Source organism: Alternaria hordeiaustralica, assembly GCF_023758085.1.
Source record: "Alternaria hordeiaustralica strain BMP 2776 chromosome Unknown scaffold_4, whole genome shotgun sequence".
In the NCBI taxonomy this organism is placed as follows: Eukaryota; Fungi; Ascomycota; class Dothideomycetes; order Pleosporales; family Pleosporaceae; genus Alternaria; species Alternaria hordeiaustralica.
Genome location: NW_026056776.1, coordinates 699,979 through 717,773, shown reverse-complemented (window position 1 = coordinate 717,773; position 17,795 = coordinate 699,979). Strand labels below are relative to the sequence as shown.

General features: G+C 52.7%; 4 protein-coding genes across 4 annotated transcripts; 1 reads left to right on the top strand and 3 right to left on the bottom strand.

The window, feature by feature from the left end:
• Positions 1 to 1,252: 1,252 nt before the first annotated feature.
• J4E84_003026 (uncharacterized protein) lies at positions 1,253 to 4,404 on the bottom strand (the record flags this gene model as incomplete). The annotated part of the gene is made up of 4 exons (XM_049385644.1): positions 1,253 to 1,423; positions 1,476 to 3,097; positions 3,169 to 4,327; positions 4,381 to 4,404. The coding sequence occupies 4 exons, from the start codon at positions 4,402 to 4,404 to the stop codon at positions 1,253 to 1,255; spliced, it is 2,976 nt and encodes a 991-aa protein (XP_049246521.1).
• Positions 4,405 to 8,007: 3,603 nt separating this feature from the next.
• Positions 8,008 to 9,318, bottom strand: J4E84_003025 (uncharacterized protein; the record flags this gene model as incomplete). Its single annotated transcript, XM_049385643.1, has 3 exons — positions 8,008 to 8,821; positions 8,895 to 9,135; positions 9,288 to 9,318. The coding sequence occupies 3 exons, from the start codon at positions 9,316 to 9,318 to the stop codon at positions 8,008 to 8,010; spliced, it is 1,086 nt and encodes a 361-aa protein (XP_049246520.1).
• Positions 9,319 to 10,423: 1,105 nt separating this feature from the next.
• Positions 10,424 to 12,324, bottom strand: J4E84_003024 (uncharacterized protein; the record flags this gene model as incomplete). Its single annotated transcript, XM_049385642.1, has 5 exons — positions 10,424 to 10,636; positions 10,686 to 10,784; positions 10,835 to 10,984; positions 11,033 to 12,171; positions 12,234 to 12,324. 5 exons carry the CDS (start codon positions 12,322 to 12,324, stop codon positions 10,424 to 10,426), a joined length of 1,692 nt encoding a protein of 563 aa, XP_049246519.1.
• Positions 12,325 to 15,617: 3,293 nt separating this feature from the next.
• On the top strand, positions 15,618 to 16,905 carry J4E84_003023 (uncharacterized protein; the record flags this gene model as incomplete). The annotated part of the gene is made up of 2 exons (XM_049385641.1): positions 15,618 to 15,626; positions 16,174 to 16,905. The coding sequence occupies 2 exons, from the start codon at positions 15,618 to 15,620 to the stop codon at positions 16,903 to 16,905; spliced, it is 741 nt and encodes a 246-aa protein (XP_049246518.1).
• Between the last annotated feature and the right edge of the window lie 890 nt (positions 16,906 to 17,795).

The following is a 17,795-nucleotide window of genomic DNA, read 5'->3' as shown; positions in this document are numbered from 1 at the left end:
TATTCTGGTCGCCAGAACATAGACCCATCTCTTTTACTTTTTGGAGGAAGGCGAGAGACGCGGAAGGATCATGGCATCGTTTCCAACCCTTTTTCGTTTCTCCTCTCGGTATCGCAGATGGCGATGGGACAGCCAGGAGACAGCATTCAAGCTGTCCTTTCGAATTTTGAAAAGATGGCGGAGGACGTTTGTTCGAGGAATGTAGAATCTGATTCTGCGGATGATATTTTGATGGGAGTGCAGATGAGCGCACATGCCTTCGTGCTCGTAACCTTTTGGTAAAAGACGGAGGTTCCGAAACCACGCCATAAACTTGCTCAACGAGTCTTTTGGAAAATCTCGTCCTGGAAAGAGGAGTATGGAGAAAGAAAGACAGAGCCGTAGGGACGTTTCTCTTATACATGGACATGCCGATAATAGGATAGTGATGTCGGCAGTATATTGGAGCTTTTCTGCACTTAGTGCTATAGGAGGAGTAACATTTCCGTAGTGATTGTCCATTTTGGACTTCGAATCCATGGAGAAAATGTAAGGCCCTCGCACCGGCAGCACATGGTGCGCATCCAGAGCGTTTTTGGTGAGCTCAAGTTTGGTATAACATCGACGAATTTTGAATATGACTGATCGGAGTGATGCGCTTTCGTAGCTCGCACTGGACGCCACCTCCAACCAATTACTTCTTCCCTTGAAGAAACAGAGGGAGAACGACATAGACTCGTGCTCCAGTTTTTTTGGTTGCGCGATGGCAATGTGATGTCGCCATGCGATGGAAATAATGTCTTTTCTTTTTGACCGAAGCTGTCCAGACACATGCTGCAAGTATCTCAGCATTTTGGTAAATCGCAAAGATAAAGTGGTGGACAGGAAGAAGAAGGAAAGCACACTGCGTAGGACGTTTATACACTTCTCACAGGCACGACTCGTTCACCAAAAGAACAAATCTGAAGAAAGCATGGCTCATCATTCCCCACATAGCTACCTAAAGATATCCCAAAACGCCAGCATGCTAGCTTCACGCCCGCACGACTTGCGCCCCATCCAGACATTACCTGGACTCCCGAAAAGAACCACATGGCTATATACCAAGCAAAAGCAATATTGACCTCGAACACTTCAAAGGCCACTGCTCGTGAACAAAATGAGGATATATACGCAAACACCTCGTTTCCTAGCCAAAACAACCAAACGCCCGACTCTGCGATGTACGCAAGCCACAAGGCCCGAGGCCAATCCCACATCTTGACCACCATGTCTACGATGTCTTGGTCTGCTTCTTTGCTGTTCCAATGTGCGTGTTGTGTACCTTTGTTGCGAATTTGAGACTCGTGATTGTCTCTTGGAGATGTGCTTGCAGCGGGCTGACCATGACGAACATAAGCGTTTTCGAGTTGCCGCCGAGTGAGTATTGTAGGAGGTATGTGAGCTGTATGGATATTAGTATACAAGTAGCTCGACATCATCGCTGTGTAACATACCTTGGAGTTCCTGTACGGTACGTGTGTACCCTCCTTTGACCCAAGAGCGTTGATAACGTCACCCAAACAGCTCAAACTCTTGTTGATATTTTGCGTCTCCTTGAGACGCGCACCCTCAGCCTTGGAGTGCTCGAGTCGCTCAGATCCGGCAAGATCGACCAAGTTCAGTGTGCCTTCGCTCCTCTCACCGGTGATCTCGTTGGTTCCGACGAGTTTCAGGATGAAAACAGAGTGACTTCGGCTGGAACGCATGTTGGCCTTGGTAGCTGCTACCGTCCTGTTCTTGTCGGCAGTCATCAAAATCTCCTCAACACTCTTCGGACCGTCAAGCTTGACACTGACTGCGTTCTCAAGGATCGTTTGCTTTTTCGCCGCATCGTGTCGCACCTCTACCTTCTTCTTATCTAGATCCTCTGAGCGGCCAAGCAAGTCGTTGTATGTCTCGTTGTAGACTTCCAGGAAAGAACCTTCCATGTTGTATGTCCAGCCCTTCTCTTGCAATCGCTGCGCTTCGTTCCAGATCTGAGCGGTCGCACGAGGGATCATACCGTCAGCCGATGACATGGTGAACGTCTTTCCGGCTCCTGTTTGACCGTAGCAAAAGATGCAGACGTTGTAGCCATCAAGAGCGCTCTGCACAAGCTGACTGATCTCCTCAAAAACTTCGCTGTTCTGCGAGGCTGGACCAAACACACGATCGAAAGAGTAGGCATATGCGGAGGTGATATCCTTGCCAGTCGCACTTTGCTTGCTTGGACCGAGAACTGCCACTTCTTTGCTGTCGGTATCGGTGTCAGGAAACGAGATTTGCGCCGGGTTGCGTTCTGTGTCATGGGTTGGCCTCACACGACACATAACTCTGATGTTGCCCTTCAGTTCCTGCACTTGGTTGAAAAGCTTCCGTCGTAGTGTTTCCTCTTGACGAAGTTTGTCCTCCGCTCTTTTCGCAGCCTCGATGGCATCGTCCATTCGCTTGTGAAGTTCGTTGAAGGAGTTTGCTTGCTGCTGGCTGTCTGACTCAAGGAATTTAATCTTCTCCATCATTGCCTTGTTTGCCGCATCCAATGTGAGGTTGTTAGTAGTCGATTCTGTAAGTTGCGCTTGGAGGCCATTCTTGAGCATCCTCTCACGATCGAGTTCGGATTTGACGTTGGTGAGCTCGCCCTGGACAAGTTGCGCTTCGCGGTGTTTCGTGTCTGCTTCCATAGCAGCCGCTCGGAGTTTTGAACCATACTCCTCCTCGATCTTTTGGGCTTCTTGTGCGCGCCTGCTTCGCTCCGACTCGGTGTCGGCGTCCAGCTTCTTCCGTAAGCCAGCTAATTCCTCGTTGTGTTCTTTCAGCAGCTTGTCGATCCGTTCGTCAAATTCGCTGCGCATCTTCCTTTCTGCCTCATCTCGTTCCCTCTGCATTCGGTCGGTGTCCTTCCGGTGCTGCGACTCCAAGTCTTCGACTTCGTTGCGTAGTTTTCGCCGTACATCGTCGACTTCGTATGTGTGTTTCTGTTGCATCATCTCGAGTTCCATCTTGACTGACTTGAAGCAACTTCGCGTATCGTCGAGCTCGGACTCCAAGCCTTTGTTGACGATTTCTAAGCGCGCGCGGATGGCCTCGAGTTCCGTGACTATCGGAAACGGCGTTAGCATGTGTGTATTCGACTGGAGGCGAGACTGAAAAGCAGATTTCGTAACATACCGCGACTTTGAAGTTGCTGGATCGACTCCTTGTAGTCAGTAGCCTGTCGCACGTCTGTTTCCATCTTCTCCTTGAACATGCGGAAATCGCGTTCCATAGCCTCCATGCGGTCGTTGTAAAAGTCTGGGCAGCGATCGTTAGTGAAGCGATTCAGAAAAGGTGCTTGTGCTGATCTGCGCGGCGTAGATGGAGGTCGATACGGTGACGGGTCTACCTGCTGCTGCCGAACAGGTGTAGGTGTAGGCTGGGGAAGATGGGACTGGGGTTTCTTTGGCTTCAGGAAAGGATTCGTCCCGTTGTCAGAAGTCATACCACATCCGACTTGACTGCCACGCACGTCTGCCTTGGCCGCGCCCAATGTGAGCGCGCCAACCGCGGTGCAGATGTCGTCGCAGTCGGTGTCGGCGGGTTCTTCGATGACCGGAGTGACGGGGCGGAAGTGGGAAGGAGATGAGACTGCTCGCGGACCTGACACACGAGCGATTCTCTGTTCGGATACACTGAGGGAGGCTGTGCGCTTCTTCAATTGAGGAAGCATGCCACCAGGCACTCTTGCACTGGGGTAGGGGTTCGTAGACATAAGAAATGGTTGCACACCTTTGCGCTCTGCTTGCTCACTGTCGTCATCGTCATCTCTGCTCAGCATTGCTGTCGCCGGGCGCGGCCCTTGCTGGTAGGACTTGCTCCGAACATGGCTTCCGTGGCCGTAGGCTGACTTTGGCCTCGCAGCCCCGGTAGTCTTGGGAGCTCCACCAACACTGCCACTGAGCGTGGAGGCGGCAGGATGTCTCGCTGTCGGTTTCGAAGTAGCGCGCGACGTGGACGCTGCAAGTCCACGTGCCAGGGTACCTTTGATGCCATTCGACGTCTTGGGCGGCGGGGGTATTCTTCGAGAATTCGGCTCGCCGGCTTGCTCTGCAAGCGTCTTCCGTTGCTTGAATGCAGGCTCGGGTACTGGGAGAGTCAGCGACCTGTCCGGTGCGACTGGTATGAAGAGGGGCAGTTTACAGCCGGAGGGCTTGTGTTTCGCCGTGGGTATCGGCATTCCACTGCGTGCGTTCGCGCCGGCTTCGTGCAATTCGCCCAGGGCTTTGGGAGGCGGCGAGGTGATGTGAGAGAAGGTAGACGGCGGTTTGATGCCCGAGCGCTTCGCGATACCCTACAATGGTGTTGAGATTAGACTCGAGCCGGGCAAGGGATGGGGATACGTACCGTGTTCTCGTTGGCAGTCTCCATCATTAATTCGTATGTACCTACGTCTAGCGAAGGGAAAGATAACAGTAAAGCATACCCCGGCGCGGCCAAAAGCACAAGCGCGTCGTCGTTGTCGTTGACGTTGGTGTTGCGGATGTCGGATATCGATTGTTTGGGCCTGCGCTCGGACGGTAAACAGAGGAAGGCGCGATCCCTGTCATCGCATGCTAGTTTCGGTTAGCCGACGCAGCGAGAGCAACGCCCACCTGCATCTCGACAACTTGAGCGTCCTGCACTAGGTCATTACCAGCGTCAATTACGCCAGCCTTGGACTGCGAATTACGGTCAAATGTAGCCTTCCCGACGTCGGCTCGATCCAGATCAGCCGAATACGGCACGATATCAACGACCAGATTTTAGCAAGCAGACGTGAAGGTTCAATTCGACTCCGAATCGAACAATGGCTGCATCCTTCTTCATTCGAGAGCGACACGTCGAGAATAGCGTAGAACTACGTTGTTACTTGCTAATAGAGTTGTTCGGCTGTGGCTGCGCATGTGATGGCTTGCAGCCCCGCGCTTCAAAGTTACCTAGGGCTTCTCTGCTTATCGCCAGACTAGGGACCACGTCATCTCGCCTCTTCGAGCCCTCCCCTATGTCGTTACATCCCGAAAAATGCCCTGAAATTGTCTTTTTGTTACGTGCTCTATATGAGTTGTTTGTACTGACGTCATCCCAATGGCCGCGACGGAGCATACATTCAACGCCGAGGGGTCGACGCTTTGCGAGAAATGTTCTGTCTTGCGCATCAACGACAGAGAACTAGCTGGCCACAGGACTCTGGACGACGATGGAGAAAAGGTCTTGGGTTTCCGTGGTAACGCCGAACCCTTTCGGATGCTGTCGTTGGATTACACATACCCCGACCTTTTACCAGACTTGCCTTACATGAGAGCTTCGGCTGAAGCAGGATGTGCGTTCTGCGCCATGCTACGCAGCGCCGCGCTTGAGAAAAATAAAGCCGAACCTGCTCAAGTCACATTTAGTCTAAGCTATTACTGGAGATTCGAAGAAACTCCTCGGCAATGGGTTTGCCGACTTCGAGCGAGTATGCGAGTGAAAGATGGTGAAGGCTTTTATGTCTCTTCAGCAGGTAATTTCGACGTCGACTGCAAAGAAGGTAAATAGTCGACCCGATCCACTGGACGTTCTCTCTGATTGTACAAGGTGATTGCCAGAGATGGCTCAGAACAGAAATCGCTCCATGGGCTCAAACGTTATGCGAGGCAAACGTCGCTTGGATGAGAGGACTTCTGAATTCATGCGACGCTGAGTGCGGTTCAGTCTCGGCATCGACATTCTTGCCAACCCGTCTCATCGACCTTGGGGACAGTGACCAAGGAGGAAACATATGTCTGATAGAAACCTCGGATGCGCAATTGCAGCCACCAAGCCGTTATGCCGCGCTTAGCTATTGTTGGGGTACGGAAGAACAAGCTGCTCGACAACTTACTACTACATTGGCAGTCCTGTCGCAACGTCTTGACGGCATTCTATTCGCCGAGATGACACCCGTCATGCAAGATATGGTCAAAACAGCACGAGCCTTGTCGATCAGGTATATCTGGATCGATGCACTTTGCATTATCCAAGACCACATGGAAGACTGGACACATGAGGCTGAGCGCATGGGGTCCGTTTATGCGAATGCTTATGTTACCATCTGCGCTACATCAACTTCCTCTTGTCTGGATAGCTTCCTTGATCGACCTGCCGCACCAGTCAGCGTCGCCTTCCAGTCTTCGTTACAGCCCGGTATACACGGTCTTCTCAACCTGCGCCCTGAAAACGGTACACATTTGGCACTGGAAGGACACGTTGACACCACCCTGCGTCACCAAGACCTGAAATGTGGCGCATGGTGCGTCCGTGCTTGGACGCTACAAGAAGAAGAGTTGTCACAGAGGCTACTATACTTTGGAGCTCGGCGAGTCCATTTCTCATGTCCAACACGAAGGATCACTGAACTGGAGCCTCTTCCATTGGATCGCGTATCACTCTTCTCCCACGGACTGCAGCGATACAAGCAAGGGGTCCCTGATGAAAATATTATCAGAGATTGGCACAGACTTATAAGCTCATATGTCTATCGCCGAAGCACTAAGTCTAAAGATCGGTTTCCGGCAATAGCAGGACTGGCAAAGCTCATGGCCGAAGCAACTAACTGGACCTACATCGCAGGGCTATGGAAGGAGGCACTACCTGAAGAGCTATTTTGGTACGCCTATCAATTTGTTGACGTTACTAAAGAGGAACTTTTCGCACGGTCAAAATCCGATACACCCGATACATATATCGGCCCTTCATGGAGCTGGACGCACTGTTGCTACATTCGGTTCAGAGAATTTAATTCGACAAGGTCAGAGGACTCACTACTTCGCTACAGTAGTACCGTAGACTTTCGCTCAGAGTGTCGCCACCTGGAAGCTGTGTGTACATCTGAAGGTACTAGTGCGAATCCTTATGGGCGACTTACAGAAAGCAAACTTCGGATCGGTGGCAAGATCATCAAGCCGGAGCAAACTTGGAGGCTGCGGGACGGTGAAAGGTTAACGCTGACGTATGGCTTCTACGTAGCCACATGTGATGTGGATTGGAGATGGCATTCTCAAGATATAGAGCTGGACGATCCAGGCGTCTCCCTCCTGTTACTTGGAAGTAACTATGGATGTGTCGACTCTTACATGGGGGCAATAGACTGGAGTGGCAGGGAAGAACCGTCGCGTATATTACAGTTCAACGACGCCGGCGAGATGACCGAAGAGACCGTTCGAGCCTGCGAAATACCAAGCAACCGTAATGCACACGGAATGCTCATACATCCCATTGACGGCGGCGCCAGATACATTCGAGTCGGCCTATTCCAGGCTACGCAAGTCGGGGCATTACTCCCGTTCATGGAACGCCCATTTGAAGACGTGGAAATCGTTTGATTACGGATGAGAAGGTTCAGTATAGTCTAGACGGCAAAGACATTCACGTCGCATATGACGGTTCGAAACCTCTCAATTTCGGTCAGAACTGTCCCGATTCGATAACAAGCCGGCGGGGATCTCAGCGACCTACATACTTGCAACGTTATCGATGATGAGCAACAATGGCGGAAAGATAGGAAAGGCAGAATTTGAGATACACAGGACATAAGCTATGACTTTAGCGTTCCCATGGCATACAGTTTCCCTAGTAGTGATCCAAACGTTTTTCTTTCAAGAGCATCTGACTAGAGTATAGGTGCCCAAGATGCCACATGGAACGACCCCAAATATTGGCTTGAACCAACATCAAAAGAAAGTAGACTCTTCGCGCCAACTTGTCTCAAACATTATCTGTAGGTGCCTGTTTTCACTTTACGTCGAGGCCCAAACTATTGACTACATCTGGATACAAATCACATCGCAGAGAAAAAGCCAAGAACGCGACTGGAGCATGAGGCATACTAACTCTGAAGGTATATATTCATATAATCCACTCGTATCAAGGAGCGTAGTGCTACAAAACAGGCATGAAGCCTTGGCCTTCTCGTCGATCTTCACTATCCTCCTCTTTCCTCCGCCACCTTCTCTACCTCCCACCCCATACCCCCGTCTACCGTTTCCTCCTCCCCCAAACCTTCAAAAACTCCACCTTCTCCTCGACCCCCAATCCAACCCTCTTGACCCTGCCCAACCTCGCCAAATCCTCCGCAACCCTCTCAAGGACCTGTTGTTCCTTCTCACTCACAACACCATCGTCGCCACTGACCTGACCACCAACATCCACATCCATGCCATCACCCGCCTCACCATGCTTGCCACTGAACCCGTTCCTAAAGTCCGGTTGATCGAAGATGTTCGCGTCGTAACCCGATGCCTTGACAGAGTTCTGTTTCGAATTCGATGTAGAGCGAGACGGCGAGTCTTGGTTGCTACTGTTGTATACGCGCGAAGCGATGCGGACGCGCATTTGGTGGGACGGTTTGCTAAGGAGGCCCCAGAACCAGGAGGGGTAGCCGCCGGGAACGGGAGTTGTGACGTCCTGGGGTGTGTAGCGGAGGTTGACGGGGTAGATCTTGGTCTTGCCGTCTGCGCTCAGCAGGCTGGGGCATAGTGGGAGGATGCCCCTGCCGTTTGTCGTGGTTGTTTCGGGGAATACGCAGATTATCCTGCTGGGGTTCTCGTCGGTGAGTTGTTGGAGGGAGACGAGCTTTGAGGCGTCTGGTGGAGAGAGGACGGGCGGAGAGAACGCGTGTACTATCGCGCGGAAGAGGGTTATGCGTTCGACTTTTCGGTGGTGGGGGTATGAGCGCGTGAAGATAGGCTGGAAGATGCCGGCGAGGTAGAGCGGGTCGAGCGGTGACGTGAAGGAGGACGCGATGATTGTGCCGGCTTTGGGGAGGTTGTCTTTCGCAGAATGTAGCTGTCTATGGGATGTGTTAGCAATAGTTCGTCGCATTGAGCCTCGAGACTTCAATCGCTGTGAATGATTTGACATACCCTCTCTTGACACCGTCAACCTGCAAGTCCACCCACCATACGCCAGGGATGCCCAGCATCAGCCACAGCACCCCATACTTCAATCTTCTACCCACGGAAATCCATTCGAGAATGCAGAAGTATAATAGTGAGAAGGCGACGAAGAAGGGTGCGCGCACGCAGAAGAGGAAGAAGTATAACGGCTGCCAGATGATGCCGACGGGTGGTGGAGGGACAGGGAGGAATGGCGCTATAGCCGTACCTGCAGATACACTGTTAGCTATGGACTTGCTTTTGTGTCGCGAACGACAGGTAGTGGGTACACGTCGCTGGCGGGAAACGACAACGTGTAGTAATGGGGTTTGAGAACCGGTGGCACTCTGGCGCAATCGCGGAGGGATTACTCAAACGTACCTTTGTCGCGGAATTGACTGTATCTCTCCATGACGAGTGATGTCTAGCAAAGGAAGATGCAGATGTGGGCGTATTGTCACCGAGCCATGTAAGGCGAGGCCGATTTGCGGTAAACGCGAGCGAAATGTGCCTTGGCAGAATTGGGCACTTTCACACAGCGAGGCTATTGTAACGAAGCAAAGAATTGAGGGGCAGCGGTGCAGGTAACGGCTGGATAAGCTTCTTACAATGGAAGGGTCCAACGTGGCAAAGACGTAATGCGGGCTGAGTCTGGGGCACTTTTGGTCACGCGAGTCATGTATTTTCGACATGTGAATGCCAAGACCATCGTTCTGTTGGTTAGTGAACGTCATGGGTGCATGTGACAGTGCAGACAGGAGGAAGTCTATATGGTACGACACTTCTAGAGCATCTAGTAAGATTCTAGATTGTGGCCTGGCTGTTGGAGTAGTATTGACTATCTAAAAACTACCTGCCTAGCATTCGACGGTGCCTGCAGGCGCTGTTCGCTCCTGCCAAACCGTGAAAACACACCTGTGGACGTACATGAGGGAAGAGGAAACCAAGTCAAACAACACACCACCAATACACGCTCCAGTCGTGGGATGAATAGACGATGCATGTCCCAGCCAGCAATGCAAACCAACAACAAAGCATACTGTACAAAGGAAATGGTATTGATAGTACTGCAACGCAACCCCGAAGGGCTCACGCGCCGCATATGTAGAAAGGGGGTATGTGCCAATATTACTGCTTATTTTCGCGGCTCCACAAGCCAAATCGACTCCATTCTGCGCCGTGATCCTCCTGTTTTGTTGCGTAAAAGAGGAATGTGACTCGTTGCAGCGCGGGCGCTGGTGGGGGTGGGTATCGAAGCACATTGCGCCGAAGCCATGCTCGCGGCACTGATAGTCAAACATGCAGTCTGAACCTGCAAGACGCTCTTGAACCGCTAGTCTCGCATCTGCCCCCTCCAGACCGCCTCTCGATGCAGATTACAACTGATTACAAAGTACAAGTTGGAAGCCGCAAGAGCAGTGCTCCTACAGCTTCACCTCGAAGAAAAGTGATTATGTCGGCGCGGTGAAAAAGGGCATGCGCAAGTGTTCACTCATCACTGTCGTCTCAATTCATGCTTATAAAGCAACATCAAGCACCAGACTGACATCGCTGACCTGCTGGCCGGCAAGATCCTCAAGTACAGGTATCAGGTCGAGGAGCTCGTTGTCGTGTGCGTCAGAGAACCAGCTACTGATGGGGACGGCGTGTTGCGGGTGGAAGATGTACGACGTGGGCGAGTTATCGATGATGATGGTATCTTTGAGGTCGCGGCCGATCTGTGAAAGATCCTGTGATAGGTTAGCATTGAGCAAGCGGAGACAACATTGGCAATCATACCTTGACGTAGTTGCCCTGGTGGTTGTAGCAACTTTCGCGGAATAGCCGGTGGTGAACAACGCCGTGGATGTCAAGTTGGTCGAGAAGGGGGTCACCGTACTAGTATCGTCAGTATGAAGCATGTATTTGTGAGTCCATCGTGTGCTTACCTTTGAGACGGACGCGGTGAACACGACGACCTCGTAGAGCTCGCCAACCCTCTTCATAAACTGGTCGACGCCTGGTCGCTTGATGACATACACGTTGTGGTATTGGCCTTCAATCTCGACAGGGATGGTGAAGTCGGCTTGGTGCAGAATCTGGCTGCGTTAGCAAATCGAAGCAAATACAGCGGCAGTGGAACGTACCTTAAAGCTGCTGTGGACTAAAGTCTCATCCAGGTCGAGTACCAGACACTTCTTTCCTTGGAACCTGGGTGCGATGGGTCCCAAAAGGTACTTCTGTTGCTCTGCCGCCTCTGCAACGTCTGCGGTCTGGTGCTGAACAGCGACCTGTCTCTCTGCCAGCGGGGGTGGTGGAGGAAGATCGACCTTGGGGTGCTCAGCCTCGGCCTCTGCGCTTGTCTCCTCTCCCTCTTGGTGAACATCATTGGTCGATAGCGGCACATCTTTCATCTCAATGTCGTTGTCGATCTGCTTCTGCTCCTCGGTCTGATCCTGTATTATGCGCTCTTGCTCTGCTGACGGCCGAGGAAGTACCGGAGTAGCGGTGGGAGTAGGGTTTGTGATGCTTATCTGGGGGTGACCAGTCTGCAGGGTGCCGGGCTGGGGCGGGGAAACTGTGTCTGTTGGCTGCTTCTGGGATGGGCTTCTTGTCACGACCTGGGGTTGGTCTCCGACTGACGCCTGCTCGGTTGTGCCATCACCATGGTTGGGCTTGTCGGCGAGACCTGAACCTAATGTGTCATTTCCCGTCTTCTCATCAAGTGGGTCTTTCGAGTCAGTGTTGCTCGATTCCGCGACAGTGGGTTCCTGTTTCTTGATGGGTGTTGACTGGGAAGTGCGTCCAGCGGGCACCTTCTGGGCCTGCTTGACATTCTCCAAAGGTGTAGCATCGTCGGTTGTGCGGGACTCCTTGGGTGCAAAGCAGGGCAGACAAGACAACAGGCCACCAGATTTCTTCGTCTTGCTCCGTGTTGATGCCGGACGGTTGGCCGTGGCAGGCATTGGGGGCACTTGCTCGTTCTTCTCGGAGGGGGCAGCGCGCGGGTGGGAGCGCTTGCTGCTCGCCGTGCTGCCTGCGCGTCGTTTGCCCATGAAGCTTCGTTTGGAATGCTTGGAGCCTCGCCCAATGCTCTCAGCGTCTGCTGCGGTTGCGCCGCTGAGGCCGGTGTTGGGAGTCTCGTTGGACTGCGAACCGGATCGCGGGACGTTCAAGAGGGAACGCTTCTGGGTCGAGTCACCTTCAGCAGCGGCAGTCGACGGGCCTTGCGACGAGGATTGGCCTGGAGCGAAGGAGTTGGTGGCAATGGCGCTTTGCATGGCAGCTGCAGCGTGTTAGTAATCAAGTATTCGACGACGTTAATGTGGTGGTAAGCGACAAACATACCGGTGCCGTTGGCGTGCTCCGACGGCCCTACTGCCTTCTCGCTAGACATGCGGGTTGCATCAGCAGAGAGCTGCGTGGGCTCGGTGCTCATGGCTGCGCGTCGAGTATGTCAGACAGGCAGCGCGCAGGTGTCGAGGGCGTAGTGATAGGCTCGAGGCGGGACTGAGGGCGCCCTGGGTCGTCGCGTGGTGGAACTCGCTCGTGGGTGGGAGCGGTGGCTGGCAGACTGGCTGGCAATGGCGTGACCCGGTCGCGATTGCTCAGATTGATGCGCGAGATGGAAGGAGCGGTCGCCGGTTCTCGCAGCTGGGGCAGTCGCTATCGTCGAGGGAGTCCGAGGGAAGGAGCGAGGGCGACGGGGAGCGAAGCTTGGATGCGCTGCTTGGGATGAGGCTGGTTCGCTAACGCGGACGGAAATGAGACGCCGTCTTTCACCGTCATCAGCGCCAAAGCTCCACAACAACTGCCAGTTCACTGCAGCGGCACGGTTTTCTCACTCTGTCTTGACGCGACTGCGCCTGTGTTTGCGATGCGGCTCTGCTGCTGCTCGATGAATACAATGCGCTCACGGCGACAGTCGTCTGGATAGCAGTATCGGGGCTGTGCAAGACGGCACACTTGGGCGTGACAGGGGCCCTCTTTATGGGGGACCCCCAATAACCACACCTCGCCCCTAGCTCCAATCGCCCTAGCAGCAACATGGCCAGGCCCATATACAATACCTACACTCCACGCTGCACATCTCCAAGGGCAGGACTATTCATCATTCATCTATCCAATCACGCCCGCGACCCCATCGCGGACGCGGCGTGTCACACAGGGAAATGACAGCCAAGCATCTTGCCCCAGGGCACATTAGCCATAGTCCGCAGCCAACACCTCCATTCTCGATTGCCTCTAGGCCCGAGAGAAATACGCTTTCGGGCCCTGCATAATCTCGTCTTCGCGAACCTTCAAGAGCGACCCATTCCCAGACCAGGCGACCGTTCGTGCGGCCGCATTTGCAGTTGACTCACGGTTAGGCGCCATCTTGCCATGGTACGGGGAAGCGACGTCGCGCCAACCTATCACAACTCACATCAGCCGTAAGACCCGATGCGCTTCTGCCGCCAGATGCTGGTCCAATATTGGTGCACCGGCATTATCCTTCCAGCGACGCGCAGCACTTACCAGCCGACTCTCAACACACTCGTCATGTTCCTCGTCGTCGCAGACACTGCAGCGCTGGAGTCGTTGTTCTTGCTGTCACATGTCAGAGCCTGTCGTGTTCCACAGTGGCAAGCGCTGTGCAGGACGGCCCGTCGCCGTGCCGATCTTGCAGTTTCATGCGATGGGCATCCATGTCCGCAGAGGTCAAGAGGTCACGAGGCCGACGTCAATGGTTTGCGTCTGCACGCTATCCGCCTCCCCCGCTGTGGTGGTGTGCTATATGCCTCGACGCAAGAGGCTCCCCGCAATGCGCGCCCACGCCGAACGACGCGGGTGAGGCGATCTACGCTCACAAGATCCGGAGAATACGAGCGGAGGATCAACCGACCGTTGAACGCTAATCTGTCTCTCGTACTTGAGACACGCCCCAGTCGCACAGCCAAGTGGCCAGAGTACACGTTCTCGTCACTGTACGACAGTTCTCGAAGTGCGTCCTAAACAGCGGCGTTGTTCCTGATCTCTCACATAGCGCACAAGGTCGGCATACGCGTGACCGGTCAGTATGCTCCCGCAAAAATGTCAAGCCTCCTCCCTATTGAGAAGGTCGACTTCGATTTCTTACAATCCTCCATTGTCATTTTCTCTGCTTCAGCTGCCTGAGGTAGTAGTAGACGTTGTCTATGTCATTTGCGGCACGTTCTGTACCCTGGCTCGCCGTCTGGACTGGTGGTGATGTCGCTCGCTATGGCAGAAGCTTCTGTCGCGTCATTCCTCTGGCTGTGCAGGACCTGCAGTATAACTCGGTCGTTGTTCGGTGTGGGATAGAACATGATAAAGATGCATGCGACTTCGGTGGTGTGCATAGACTTCAGCACAGCTTCCTAGGAGCCCTATGTTGGTATCGGTATCCGATGATATATGCGTCTGGACATTGTTTCGCATGGTCGAACCCACGACTGTGAGTATGCTTTGGGCAGCTTCACATAGCGGGACGCATCGACTCCATATAGCTTCCGCAGCAGACCAACTCAGTCTAGCGGTTTCCAGAAGAAGCTCTAGCGACGGCAGCCAGCAACGCTATGCTTTCGCGCACCAATCACGACTATTTTGTTTTCTGTTTTAGCTATTTGGGAAGACGATTGTCTCCATCTCAACCCAAATGAGCTTCGGAATTTTGGGGATCGGAGCCAAAACATCTGCCCATTGGTGTTTCGGAAGGAAAAGTGGGCATGGCGGCTGTTTCTGCATAGCGCACGTTGCTGATCTTGTGTTGCTTGTTCGGCTCAGCATCTCTAGTCCCAACTGCATAATCGTTACAAGATCTGGCATAAGCAATAGAGCATCTTGGCAAAGACAATGGGCGAGAGATCAGAGACCTCCTCTGATTGACTTTTGACAGGAATAGCTACACATACATTCGGTTCAATGCTCTCTCGAACAGATGGAAAGACTGGTCCGAAGTATTGAAGACATTATAGCCGATCAACACGTTGTAACGTCTCTCTTTGGAATATGTACAGTCTCGCTATCCGTATATAGCTTTGATCGGATCGGACATTGAGCCTCAAGCTTTCGGCGATCACGACGGCGAGGCGAAAAACGTGGAGTGTGGGTCGGAGCTCCGCATCTCACGTATGCGGCGCGGTAGTATAGTCTACGGGTCTTCTCGAGCGCAAAAGCAAGCACTACTGACGCCTCGAAGTCGGTACTCGCCCAACAGCCACACCGAAACAGCCGCCTTGCTTATGTCGACCAAAGTCAACTACGACTTGTGTCGTGAACTCACCCTGACAGTGACACGTCCGTGAGAATGTACTCCTAACGATGACACCCGGCGGGGAGGCTAGACGGCAGGCCAGTTTCGACGTATATGCAGGGAAAAAGCAGAGCATGAGTGATGCGAGGCAAGGTGTTTAAGATACATACGACAGCCATGCATTACTGAGATGGTTGATGCTGTGTGAGCTGAGCTGCCCAACTTCCACTCCTTTCCGTGATTGATTCACGTCGCCAGTTTCTTTCGACTATGGCGCTGGCTACTAATCTTCAACCGCTGGCTTATGCCGTGGCCTACGTTACCTTCTTTCTGGGCACCACCTCGACCTTTCTGAGGTTTTACAGTCGTTACGTCGATGAGAGTCTGAGGAAATGGAGACGGGATGACTACTTCGCTGTGGTGGTTTTCATCTTCAGTGTCGCTCAGCAGGGTGTCTTGCATATGTTCCTCTACTGGGGATGCGGGTTGTAAGTACCGAATAGTCACCTTGTGCGGAGAAGACAGGACTAACCGTTACGCGCAGACATATGGACGCTCTTAATACCCTTCAACAACTGGAAATCGTCAAGGTATGCACCAAAGCAAGAGACATACTAGCAAGGGCATCTTTACTGACCAAACACCTCAGTGGCTCTTTGTCGAGGAGATAGTCTACTACTCCGTCCATTGGGTTATGAAATCCGCCTTTCTCTTCTTTTACCTCCGGCTTGCGCGCGAGAGTGCCGAGTTTAGCTATGCTGTCTACGCTGGCCTTGGTCTTAACACTATCGTATGGGGATGCAACATGTATGTCCTCATGTTTCCTCACTCTCAATACCATGGAACTGACATCTGAGACTAGGCTTCTAGCTTGCATCCAATGCATGCCCTTTGATGAGATCCTACACCCTGGCACCCATCCCGACGCCTACTGCATGAACAAACTCATCGTCCTCCTGGTACCATGTCTTTTGGTAAGCATAAACCATAGTACATCACCCCGTAGACCACCCAACTAACCTTGACCCCCAACAGAACATCGGCCTAGACATGTACATCCTCCTTCTCCCCATCGCCATGCTCTGGAACTGCCAAATCAGCTTTCGAAAGAAGATCGCCGTCCTCAGCGTGCTCACCTTCGGCAGCATCTCCGTCATCATCGCCACCTTCCGCCTCATTCCACTCCTCGAATTGGGATCTCAATCTGACGAACCCATCGACACATCCTGGGTTCTCGGCAAAATGATCATAATCGCCGCCCTCGAAACGCAATTCGCTATTGTCGCCGTCAACCTTCCTTCGCTCAAGAAACTCTGCACCAACTTCACCGGCGAAGAGAGTCTCGTTGAAGAACCGCAGAACTTGAGGTGGAAAGCGAAGAAATTGACGAGCCAATGCAGCGACGACTCTGACGACGACGAATTCTACGTCTCGGGTGGAAACGGACGCGGATACCATTGGCGCAAGAGCAAGGCTAGCTCGCATACCAGTTTCCGGACAAGCATCGCACCCAGTTTCGCTACGGATGAGGAATCGCTTCAGGCTAGTGTTGCTGTTGCGCTTCCGGTGCTGTGGGTCAAGTCGAATGTTCAGACGGTGAGGGTGGGTAGGGGGCATGTGAGCAGAGGGCATGTGGTTAGGAGTCTGGTTAGATGTAGTATGGAGAGAGTGGAGGATTGTTTCCCCAGAGGACACTTTTTGAGGACGTATGGCAGACCGGAGTCGAGGCGACCAGAGAGTAGATTGCCGACGTGTATGGAAATATGATGTTTGTTACGATCGGATTGGAATGATGCTGTTTACTAGGGATTATGTGTAAACGACGGCATTGGCGTGTGTCATCTTCGCAGTATCATATATGGGATCTTGATGTTCAGTATACCAGGTATCGGTACCACCACGAAAGGATATAAGGCTTTTACTACAATTTCTACTTCTCTTACCTGCTCCCACCCTCGCTCTTCTATCACTACACGTGAACTGAAATTCCTCGGCCTCTCATCTAGAATATAACCAGAACTCGTGGCCCAGTGGTAAGGCGCTCGCATCATATATGTGATTCCAGCTTAGCAAGGTGCACCTTGACTAAGGCGATGGTCGCAGGCAACTGTGGTACCGTCTAGGGTGGATGAGAGCACTCTTACTCGACGGTAACGACGTAGTGAAGAGGTTGGTGCTGGACACATCCGCTGGTAACAGCGTGATAGTGGTTCTGCGACTGCAGAGACGTCTGTTCGAATCAGACCGAGTTCATTGTTTTTGATTATACTAGATAGAGGGAGGAATGATAGGTAAGAGGGGTGGTGGGGGTGTGCGGGTATAGGTGAGGTTGTCATAGGGGGTTGAACGGAATGAGAAGGAACAATTAGACGCGTCGCTAGGAAGAGGGATGCTTATATGCACCTTAGCTGCACCAAATTCATTTTAGTCTTCCCCCTGTGTTGAGCCGCTGTGTCCCTAACTGTCTTCTCGCGCAACTTCTTGATACCTATCTCAACGACCCTCCTACTTCTTAACAGGCTGCTTCTTGGGTGAAACACACCGTGATCCCACTGGATCAAGATGACTAACCGCGCCCCTTCTACCATGACTACAGGCGGAACTGGGAGCTTGCTGAGGACTCAGATCCGCTACATGCTGACCTGAGCTATCGCTAG